The 12,350-nt window shown below is 43.5% G+C and overlaps 1 protein-coding gene across 4 annotated transcripts in view; it reads left to right on the forward strand.

The window, feature by feature from the left end:
* WDR19 (WD repeat domain 19) overlaps nt 1-12,350 on the forward strand; it is a 137,722-nt gene that overhangs the window by 2,122 nt on the left and 123,250 nt on the right. For all 4 annotated transcript variants that reach the window (XM_054029211.1, XM_054029210.1, XM_054029208.1 and 1 more), the window contains exons 2-3: nt 8,353-8,444; nt 10,609-10,674. In XM_054029211.1, the coding sequence (XP_053885186.1) occupies nt 8,353-8,444; nt 10,609-10,674 (158 nt within the window). The remainder of the gene's footprint in view (nt 1-8,352; nt 8,445-10,608; nt 10,675-12,350) is intronic.

Below are 12,350 nucleotides of genomic sequence, written 5' to 3' on the forward strand. Positions count from 1 at the left end.
GCCCCGCCCCCCAGAGCGCTGTGCGCGCGGCAGCATGGCTCCAGGGGAGGGATGGCTCCTCTGGGCAACGGGGGAGGGGCCAGCGGCTTGCTGCGTTCGACCGGGTGCTCCGGCCCTGGAGCGCGGACCCTGCGGCTTGCCGCACCAGGAGGGTGGGGCCATTTGCCTGGGTACACCCCGTGCGCACACCTATCATGGTTGGTTTTAGTCTTATCCAGTATAACTGGATGCTCTCAGTAGCCAAATAAATGCCCAGTCCTGCTAAGTGCTGGGACCCAGTGACATCCTGTGGCAATGAATTCCACAGACTAATTTGCTGACTCAATTTCAGTGAAGGTTTGCGTGTTGCTGTGTTGAGAAAGGGCAAATAGGGGATGCCAAATCTCCTGTATATATTCTAGATTGTGTATTGGTTGATTTAAAGTTGGCTGCTCGCATGACCGAGGGCTGAAAGATCACAAAGGCCTGGAATTTGCCCACAACCCCACTAATATTTTTCCCTTACTAGTTTTTTAAAATGTGGCTTATTTAATTAACCTTCCATGTCAGTGTTTGTTCTAGCAGCAGAATATATGATATATAAACATCAGCTGTGCTGTAGAGCTTGTTTTTAATTTTTTAAAACTAGAATTCAAATGTAGTGTATAGATTGCATAACCTTATTGGTAAAGCTATGTTTTAGTCTCGGGTATTTTTAGTAAAAGTCATGGACAGATCATGGGCTGTAAATAAAATTTCATGGCCTGTGACCTGTCCGTGACTTGTAACCCCTGACTAAATCTTGGGGAGGGGAGTGGCCCGAAGGGGCCGTGGGTGCTCTGGGGGGGGGGGAAAGGGTTGGCAGGGCTGGCAGGCTCCCTATCCGGCTCTGACCAGCATGTCCCTGCAGCTCCGAAGTGCAGGGAATGCCACGGGGCTCCGCATGCTGCCTCTGCTACGAGTTCCAACTCTGTAGCTTCCATTGGCTGGGAACCACAGCCAGTGGGAGCTCCAGGGGCGTCATCTGTGGGCGCGGGCAGTGCGTGGAGCCACCTGGTTCCTCCATCTAGGAGCTGCAGTGATATGCCAGCCGCTTCCAGGGAGCGCCCCCTCCCCCCCCAAGGTAAGCGCTGCCCCCAGCCCTGAGGCCCCTCCCACACCCAAACTGCCCCAGCAGCGGCCGGTGTAGCTGGCTCTGGGGTTGCCTGATCTGCTCAGGCAACCCCAGAGCCAGCTGCACCGGCCACTGCAGAAGTCATGGAAAGTCATGGAATCTGTGACTTCCCTGAAACTTTATGAGAGACACGCAACTTTACTTATTGGTTATCTTAAAACAAGTCTGGTCTGTCTTATCTAGATACTTTAGATACTTGGTCTCCATCACTAGAATATCTGAGCACCTCACAATCTCTAGTGTATTTATTCTCTCAATAACCCCGTGAAGTAGGTTATACTGTTATCTTCATTTTACAGATGGAAAATTGAGGCACAGAGAGGTTAGGGCATGTCTACACTTGCAAAGTTACAGCGCCAGCAGTTACAGTGTCGGTCAGAAGCACAAAAGGAAAACCGGTGTTCACACTGACAGCTGCCTGCGCAAAAGTGTGTTCACACTTGCGGCATTTGCAGTGCTATTCAGAGTGGTGCACTCTGGGCAGGTATCCCACAGAGCACCTCTTTCTCTTTTGCCCCTAAGACTTGTAGGAAGGTGGAGGAGGTCGCGGGGCATCCTGGGTCCAGTCTCAATGCTCCATGATGCATTGCTTCGCATCCTATCAGTCCCTGTGCGTCTGTCCGCATTTGTTGCCATCTTTCAACGGTTTGTGTATTGCGCGCCCTGCCTCTTTCGGGCTGCAGGAATGGATCCCGAACTGCTGACCAGTATGCTGCTCGCTCTGACAACATGTCACGAGTGACAGTGGAGTTATTCCTTAAACTACAAAGGCAAGAGGAATGCGACATTGATCTCGCCACGCGTAGTAGCTACGACACGAGATTACTTGTGGCAGTCACGGAGGTGCTGATCACAGTGGAATGCCACTTTTGGGCTTGGGAAACAAGCACTGAGTAATGGGATCACATCATGATGCATGTCGGGGATGACAAGCAATGGCTGCAGAACTTTTGCATGAGGAAAGCCACATTCATGGGACTGTGATGAGCTCACCCCAGTCCTGCGACACAAGGACATGAGAATGAGAGCTGCCCTGTCACTGGAGAAGCGCGTGGCGATTGCACTGTGGAAGCTGGCTACTCCAGACTGCTACTGATCGGTTGCTAACCAGTTGGGAGTGGGGAAGTCGACCATTGGAGTCATGTTGATGGAAATGTGCAGGGCCATTAATCTCATCCTGCTCCAAAAGATCGTGACTCTGGGCAACGTGTGTGACATTGTGGATGGCTTTGCACAAATGGGCTTCCCTAACTGCAGAGGGACGATAGGTGGCACGCACATTCCAATTCTGGCACCCGACCATCTAGCCACAGAGTACATTAATCGGAAGGGGTATTTCTCAATGGTTCTCCAGGCGCTTGTGGATCACTATGGACATTTCACAGACATTAATGCAGGCTGGTCCAGAAAGGTCCATGACACACGCATCTTTCGCAACACTGGCCTGTTCAAGAAGCTGCAAGCAGGGACTTTCTTCACGGACCAGAAGATCGCCGTAGGGGAAGTCGAAATGCCCATTGTGATCCTTGGAGACCCTGCCTACCCCTTAATGCAGTAGCTTATGAAGCCATACATGGGGCAACTTGACAGCAGCAAGGAGTGGTTCAACAACAGGCTGAGCAAGTGCAGAATGACTGTTGAGTGTGCATTTGGCCATTTAAAAGCCCGTTGGCAATGCCTGTATGGGAAGCTGGACATGGCCGATAACAGTATTTCTATGCTTATAGCCGTGTGCTGTACGCTCCATAATATTTGTGAAGGGTGAAAGCTTCACCCAGTGCTGGACCACAGAGGCTCAGCGCCTGGAAGTTGAGTTTGAGTGGCCAGAGACCAGGGCTATTAGAGGGGCACAGCGCAGGGCCATAAGGATCAGGGATGCCTTGAGGCAGCAATTTGAAGTTGAAAGCCACTAATATTTGTTGCTATACTCGGGATTGCAGTATTTGTAATGCTAGGAGGTGATTGGTGCACATGATGCAAGAAGGGGCCTTAACATAATTGTATGTTGCTTTGCAGTGCTCTTTTTGCTTTCACTTAATACAGGGATGGCCAACCTGAGCCTGAGAAGAAGCCAGAATTTACCAATATAGGTTGCCAAAGAGCCACAGTAATATGTACTGATTATATACGTACACATATACTGACACATACGTATGTGTATGTGTGTGTAATTACACACACACACACACACACACACAATCATTATATAAGTTGATCGTGTGTGTATGTGTATATATATATATATATATAAAGTTTATTATAACAATAACAACTTAATCTTTTACTTAGTGAGACTTCAGGCAATCTTTGCTTTCAACAATTTCTTTGAAGTTTGGTTTGTGTTCTGCTGTGCTCACACACAGCAGTTCTCTTAAGTGGCTCTCTGTCAAAATGGATCAGTGCTTGGATTTCACATATTTAAGTGTCAAGAAAACAGACTCACAAAGATAGGTCGAGGCAAACATCGAAATTCATTTTAGGACTGCACCTCTGATGTTGGGGTATTTATCCTTTGGTACAGATTTCCAGAATGTAAGAGTCCTTTTTGTCTTCTGAACAGATTTCAGTCTGTCATCTTCCAAAAGTTCTATTATTTCCATCTGGGATGTTGCTTCGTCAGTAACTAAAGGTAGCTTCAGACAATCAACTTCAGCACTAAAAGGATCAATCAGAAATTTGATCTGAGGTCTTTTCTGCTGCAAATCTTGGAATCTTTCCTCAAAACTGTGCTTAAGATCTTTAATCATGCTTGCATACCTAGTTGTGCTCTGTTTTAGGGGTTCTGCTGCATCTTCCTTTGACCTGGCTCAAAGTTGTGACATTGAGGGAAAGTGTGTCAGCTCTCCCTCAAGCATTTATCTGGGAAACAACCGCTGTTTGTTCATGAACACAAATACCCCTTGCACTAGATCAGACAGCAACTGGAATTTTCCTTGTAAGTCCACGTTTAGTTTATCCAAATGCAACAACATGTCTGCAAGAAATGCCAAGTCTAGAACCCATCCAGGATCTTTAAGCTCGGGTGTATTCTGTGCTTCTCCTCCATAAATAATTTTACTGGTTCCAGGAACTCGAAAAAATGGGAAATAACGTTACTTCTTGAGAGCCATCAAACTGTGCAGTGAAATGGCAAAACATCAGGGAAGTCGTCTTCATCCAGTTCTTCAATTACATTTTGAAATTGTCTGTGATTGAGTACATTTGATAGACTGAATTTCACAATGTGCAAGACAGGTTTCATGACGTAGTCAAATTTGAGATTTTTAGACACCAGTTGCTCCCGATGAATAGTACAGTGAAATGTCCAAAATTCGGGAAAGCTCTCATCAGATTTACAAAGCCCTGCTAATCCATTCACAGATTCCCACATGGACGGAGCCCCGTGCATTGCAATGGCAGTGAGCTTCTGTAAAAGGATGTGGCTTTTCACAACTACCAACATCAACACTTCCTTTAGATCTCGTCCACGCGTTCTGTCCTTTAGTGACACAATATCGAGTTCTTCCCTTACAACTCAGTCATCAGACACAGTGTGGACAAAAATACCGATAATTGAGGATTATCCTGCACAACGCATGACTCATCCAAAGCGATGCTCAAATACTCACACTGTTGAAGTTGCGAGTACAGTTGCGATTTGATGTCACTGTTCAGGTCGGAGATTCTGCATTCTTTTGTGTGATATGAAAGCTGCAGGCCAGAAATTTTCTTTTGTGGATTCTCGTTCTCTGGTGACAGGATTGAAATCACATCAGAGAAGCACGTTTTTATAAGCTTCCTTCAGAGTAGGAAGGGCTTTTTTGCATGCGCTATGTGCCAGGCCACGTAATAGGAGGCTAATGTTACAGTCGGCGATCAGTTGGCAAATCTGGTGGAAAAACGGCTTCTACATCTGTTTGTTTTGTCAAAGTTTTCAGTTTTAAAGTGCAGAGGGAGGGGTGAGGCTCCACAAAGTTTCCTGGAGATATCTGAGGGAGATCCCCATGAAGTGAGGGAGTCTATCAACAGCCTGTTCCACCACTCAGACAAGACATGTGGTATGGAACAATCCTGCTTTCTCCAACCCTGCATTCTCTCTGCTTCAGCAATTCCCAAAATCAGATCCACTTACCAGGGGCCTCCTCTCCTGTATGCGCTTCACCAAGATCCGACTGCTGTGACTGGCTAGGCTCCTCTGGGGTAGAAAAGAGCTCCTGACTGCATGCATCTCTGGCCTCCAAGTCATCCTCTACCTCTGGGTCCCTATCCTCTTCTTCATCCAAGTTTTCCTTCTCCTGGCTCGGTCTACTCTTGACTGGCACGCGAGCCAACGAAGTATCCATAGGGGCCTTCGCAGTGGAGGTGGGGTCGCCACTGAGTATCATGTCCAGCTCTTCGTAGAACTGGCAGCTTGTGGGCGCAGCACTGGTGCGGCGGTTTGCCTCTCGCGCCTTGTTGTAGGCGTTCCGCAGTTCCTTCACTTTTACCCTTCACTGGAATGTGTCCCGGTCATGGCCCCTTTCTATCATGCATCGTTAAATCTGCCCGTAGGTATCATAATTCTTACGGCTGGAGTACAGCTGGGACTGCACAGCCTCCTCTCCCCAAATGCTGATGAGGTCCAGCAGCTCAGCATTGCTCTAAGCAGGGGATTGCCTGGTGCGTGGAGCAGGCATGGCCACCTGGAAAGATGCTCTGAGGCCACTGCACGCATCACCGAGCAAACAGGAAGGGGATTTCAAAATTGCAAAGGAATGTACGGGAGGGGGATGACAGTTCGTCACCTGAGGGCAAGGCAGTAGAGTTCAAACCAGTGACCAGAAAAGGTGAGAACAGGCATTGTAGGACACCTCCCGGAGGCCAATCGCAGCACTGTAATCGCCACGGTGTCTACACTTGCACTGCAGCGCCATAGCCCTGGCGCAGAAAGCTCTACACCTCTTGTTGGGGTGTTTTTGTTTTTTTTAGAGCGTTACCACTGTGCAGTTTCTGTGCATTAAGTGGCTTCACAGTGTGTACACCTCGGGAGTTACAACCCAGAAAGCTGCTTTACTGCACAGAAACTTGCCAGTGTAGACAGGGCCTCAGTGACTTGCCCAAGGTCACAAAGGAAGTCAAACCTGTCCATTTTTTTTTTTTTTTTTTTTTTGAAAGAATGAACTTCAAATGGGAAACTTCCACAGGCCACACATAGTGTTGCCAGCCTCAAGTGTTTAAAGCTGAGATCTTCTAAAATGATAAATTTTGGGTTGTTTTTCTTTGCCTTTTGATTTCTAAGCCTGTAAGGTGCTTCATAGTTTCAAGTTTCATAGCTTTTTTTTTTTTTCTCTTCCAAACACGAGGGCTACAAACCAAGGTGATTTAAGCGGAAAGCCTCAATTTAAATAATTGATTTTAAATAACTTTTCCATTTGTACTTCAATTATTTTCTAAATAAAGGTACATTTTCATTGATTGATATAACCATTAAAACACATTGATTTACAACTAAATAGAGCCTTAAAGTAAATTTGGTACATCTGTTTGCTACCCGGGAGGGTACACTATAATAGTGAAAAAATTCTCTAAATTGTACTTTCAGATTCTTAATTGTACATTTTTTAGTATGTTAGAAAATGATTAAAGATATATTGTTTATTTACTAGATAATTAACTTTTTGCTCATGATTTTTGTCAAGCTGCATTAGGATGGTAACGAACTTAAACATACAAAGCAGCATATACATTTATTTTCATTAAACAAAACCACATTTAAATTAAATGTTTTGGATACATAAACTTTTCATCAACACATGTTGAAACTTTTCATCAACAAGTGATTTATTAAATAGAGGGATTAACTGTACTCAGTGATTTAAACTGATTGTTTCAGGTCAGCCTGGGAAAATTTTCAAATATGCCTAAGTGAAAGTGACTGGAGTGTATGTTCCTAGTCACCTGTCTCCTGTATTACTTAGGCTGACCTATAGTGCCATATTTATAAAACTTGACATCAAAAGTTAGATGTTTTCCCCAAATTCTGTCTTTATATCAGTGATACTGAGACCTCAGTGATTCAGGAGTCAAATTAGTAATCAACATTACCCAAAAGAGCCACAGTACTGTGAATTCATTCTTTCATTTAATATATATTATTCTCACAGCAAAATGATTGACCAAGTATTTTATCAACTTCACTTGGTTACTAACATGGTAAAAACATCCTGATTTTTTAGTAACTTAGATTGGTTAATAATTAAATCACACAGTGTTTTAATATCGTGCTGCAAAGAGCTGCAGGAGACGCATTAAAAAGCCACTGCTTTTCTACATAAAGAAGCCTTTAACTCAGAGTTTTTCACAACTTCATTGATTCAGTATAGTTATTTTTATTTAAATGTTTTAAGAGATTACAATTATTTTAGCCTTTAATATATTTTTTATTAAATTAAGATTTCATTATAAACAGGGTTTTATGTATAAAAAGAAAAACTTATAATTTTTCTAATTTAAACAAAATTAAAAATCCAGTTTAAATAAAACATCCAATTTAAATAAAAAAAGCCCATTTATTGATTTTTTTGAGAAAATTTTAGATTTTTATCCACTGTACTAGAAATGTACTTTTTTTTAAAATGAAAGCTGAGCTGCTTATGCAGTCTCTTAAGACTAGCAACTATGAATTTAAGAAAATTACCAAATATTGTGAGACTTGTGGTAGAATCACAAGAGTTGGCAACACTATCAATATTGCTAAAGAATAAAGTTGTGTGGATTTATAAATAATCTTCAGATTTTAACACATGCAAGGTGTGAAAAGAAAAGCTAATTTTATTTTACAGTTCAGTTACTTGGTTTAGTTTTGTACTTTTACTTTTCTTACCTAAGTAGCAACAATCAAAAGTGCTATCTTTGCAAAAGTCTGAATTCTCTAACTTAAAATTTAAAAAAATTGCTAATACAAGTTAAAGTATATTTGTACTATTTTCGTCTTAGGTTTTCAATGTTGAACTTTTTCAACACCAGATCTGAAGTGTCTGTAATGAAAATTCACTTTCCCATGTATAACAAAAGGCCTGCCACAGAATTCTGTCCCTTTTATGCATTGTCTGTCCTAAAGCCTATCTTTTACTTTATTTGTACTGAATATTAGTTATATTTACTAATATGTACTAGGCAGGTTTAATATTCTCCAATGCTTACCATTTTTAAGTTAGTAATTCCCCTCTTTCTTCCCTCAGCGAGTATTTACTCTATTAGAAAAGGCTTTGCTTGGTTCCCCTGTGCAGTTCATCTGGCAGAAAACTTTAGGAAACTTCCTTGCTGTGACAGGGTAAGATAAGAAGAATTTTAATATTATTAATATGTATGTAGAGGTAATTGAGTTATTTTCACCATTTTGTTAATGTTGTATATTCACTATCACAGTATATGTCACAGTTCCTGAGGTAACTTGCATCTCTGATCCCTTTTTGGCCTTCTTGAGGGCACCCCACTTAGGTCTCAGGCTTCTCAGCTGTCACCATAGAGTCCTGCAACTCTCCACCTCTAGACCAGGGAGTTTGGCTGCAATTCTTTCTGTAATTCACTGTGATTACCACAGTAGATCTGACTTCAGTTCAGCACCTATGGTTCTATTCTTTCAAGGGCAATGACAGGGTTAATTAGTGACCAACCAGGCAATGATAGGGTTAACCATTGACCAACAGCACTTTTATAGTTTTAATTTCTTTGTTTGTCAAGGTTTTTGAAGTAGGTCAAACTAGTATAAGTAGATTTGGCAGAATTCAATTTTTTTTTTTTTTTTTTTTTTTTTTGTAATTTAGGCAACTAATATGTATTTTTAGTTTTAAGATTTTTGTTTGATTTTTAACAATTTTAATTTTTACAATCCTTGGAAATTAAGGGGGAGGGTTGGGTTAGCATTTGGGTAGGGTTAGCATTAGGGTAGCACTAATAGTGGGGCTCCAAGGGGTTCCCAGGACTGGCAACATGGCTGCAGGGGCACCCTGCACAGCTGAGGGATCCAAGACACCTATGTAAAAGATGCCAGAGAGGCTGTCATCCTCAGCCGGTGGAGCAAGGACTCCAAGAAGAAGGATGAGCCCCTGGACACCACCCTGCTGCTGAACAATTCCAACCCAGGGACAGCTCCTATGTTTCGGGTGGGTGGGTGAGTGAGTGCAGCTCCTCTGTCATGGCCACAGAGGATTCCCTGCAGGGCCTGTGACGTTTGATTCCTGCAGGTGCAAGGTGCAGGGAAGGTTGCAGTCCTGGCAGAGCAGAGACTCCCCTGCAGAGCTATGAGGAACAGGACAAGCCCCTTGCCTGAGGCCACCCCACTGCCGAATGGCTCCTGCCCAGGGACAGAGCTCCCCCCAGTACATCATCCTTGCAGTACTAGCTCGGGGTCTCTGCTCTGCCCATCCAAGACCACAGCCTTCTCCACAGCTTGCACCAGCAGGAATCAAGTGTCACAAGTCCTGTGGTAGCATAGTGAGCCTTCTGCCACCGCAATGTCATGGCCTCACTTCTATGACAGAAGGGCTGCCTGGGGCTTCCTGTGCTCCTGCAGGGCCAGTGACATTGGATCCCTGAAGACGCAAGATGTGGGGAAGGCTGCAGTTCTGGCAGGGCATGCAAAGTAGAGACCCTTTGCCTAAAATGGGAGACAAGCCCCTGGCCACAGGGGAGGCTACTCTGCTGCTGAATGGCTTCTGCCTAGGAATGGCTCCCGCACTCCCAGCTGTTGAGTAAGAAAGCTATGACAGTGGGGTTGCCTGCCCTACCTGAGGACTGGTGACATGTGATACCTGCAGAGACAAGGTGCACAGGGTGTTTTTTGTTTGTTTGGGTCAAATTTCAGTGTGTCAGCTGAAATCGATGTTTACTTCATCTATCAAATTCAATCGAATCCTGCCAAGACTGTGTATATGCAGTTTCTGTCAGGAGCAGAGTCTCCTCCAGACTTGCTACCTGCCTAGGTATTTGCATTAATTACCTCCCAGTGATTTAGTTCTTGTAGGAAACCCTGTAACTCCCCCATGGAGCCAGAATACAATCCTTAGCCCATAAACATACATATAAGACTTATAAAGCCGATACAATAACTTTTTATTATTCCATGTGTCCATAATATCTTTTATTGGACTACCTTCTGTTGGTGAGAGAAGCAAGCTGTATATTTCCTAGACCTAAAAAAGAGCTCTGTGTAAGCTTGAAAGCTTGCCTCTCTCACCAGCAGAAGTTGGTCCAATAAAAGACATTACCTCTCCGATCTTGTCTCGCTAATATCTTGGGACCCGCATGGCTACAACAACACTGCATATATCCATAATCTATGTCACAGTAAGTACCTATCCCCTGGAAATATCAATAGATAAAACTCATGAGCCACATCAACGTGGCATGAAAGATTAATGGAAAAAGTTTTTATGACATCTCTAAGGATATTTGCAAGTGTACAAAAAGACTGAATTCATCTTCTGTGTTTTTAGAGCTGATCACACTGTAAAAATCTTTGATCGTCATGGTCAGAAGAGAAATGAAATTAACTTACCAAGGTAAGAACTAACAAGGGTTTGGAACATGTTCTTAAACAAAAAAAACCACATACTTTTAATGGCACATGCATACATATAAGTAATCTGTGGAAGATGCATAAGTAATCTGAGGCAAAACTGAATTCATAATACAATAGCCATGAAAAATCAGGAAAAAATTATATATATCCTTATACGTAAAACATTCTTTAACTATACTTTTCATCAAAAGCATGCAGCTTTCTTGTTTTTTTCTGCACTCTTGTCTAATAATAATAATAATAAAAACTCCCAGCTCTTATTCAGTGCTTTTCATTTGTAGATCTCAAAGGAGGTCAGTGTCATTATCCCCATTTTACAGATAGAGAAACTGAGGCACAGAGAGAGAAGGTGACTTGTTCCAGGTCTCCCAGCAGGCCAATGACAGAGCTGGGAATAGAATCCAGATCTCCTGAGTCCCAGTCAAGTGTGGTGTCCCCTAGGTTACACTGCCTCTAGTGGCTTCCCTTCCCATTTATTCCTCCTGCTCACCAGAATGCTGCATGCTGCTGTGGCTGGGGATTGAGACATCCTTTGAAGTTTCTTGTGGGAGGCCACGTTTACTATCCTGCTAAATTCAGGCAAGTGGGAGAAAAGAAGATAAATACTCTTTTTGCATACCGTACGTTTTTTACCAAAGAACAATGGTTGAGAGATAAGGTCCATGGTAGAAGAGTGTAAAAAAAATTTTCAGATAGTTAAAAACCAAAGATGTTGAAGCATTCATGACCACAAAAGCTGTGTTCTGCATGTTTTTGCGAAGATTAGACACTGCAGTTTTTACATATTTAATTGATAAATGTCCCTCTGGCAGCCAAACAGTAAATTATTTCCCCATACTAGCAGATGGAGTCTAGAACAAGTAACCAGATGCCTGCTATACATTATGAGTTGCTTGCCTTATGATTAGAGATGTGCAAACAGTCAGTATAATACCCAGACTCCATCTAAAATCAGGGTTGGTTTAGGTTCTGTTGTGTTCACACAAATCTACCTTGATGCACATGACAGGGCTGCTAACATTTATACAAACACCTGTGTGCCAGAATCCATCCTTTTGTTGTCTTCAGGGATGCAGCTGGGCTCCTGGAACTGAGTGGCCCACTCTGCCCTCCCTGGGACTGTAAGGGACACTGAGGGTGTGTCTACATTGCAGTTAAACACTGCAGTTAGGCCTGTGCCAGCTGACGTTGGCTCTCAGGGCTCGGGCTGTGGGGCTGTTTTATTGCAGTGTAGACATTTGGACTTGGGCTGCAGCCTGAGCTCTGGGACCCTCCCACCTCCCAGGGTCCTACAGCCCAAACTCCAGCCTGAGCACGAATGTCTACACCACAATTAAACAGCCCCTTAGCCTGAGTCAGCTGGCACAGGCCAGCCAAGGGTTTTTAAGTGCAGAATTACCCCAAGAGGCCTCTTTCTTCTGCACAGTCTTTGAGGATTTGTTCATTATGATCCATTGTCTCTTCCGGTTCTAATAAGAGCCTTTGGTGCCCAACCTTTCTCTGCACTAGTGCAGCAGGAAAATATACCCAGTGCATAAGCAGAGTTGTTTATAATCCTTAATATATGTCCCTTCCTTAGTCTTATTTCTTCTATGCTAGAGATTGTGGGGGTATGTCTGCCCCTGTGCTCATTGTGGGAACAGCAACTAGAGCATT

Source organism: Malaclemys terrapin, chromosome 5 (genome assembly GCF_027887155.1).
Source record: "Malaclemys terrapin pileata isolate rMalTer1 chromosome 5, rMalTer1.hap1, whole genome shotgun sequence".
In the NCBI taxonomy this organism is placed as follows: Eukaryota; Metazoa; Chordata; order Testudines; family Emydidae; genus Malaclemys; species Malaclemys terrapin.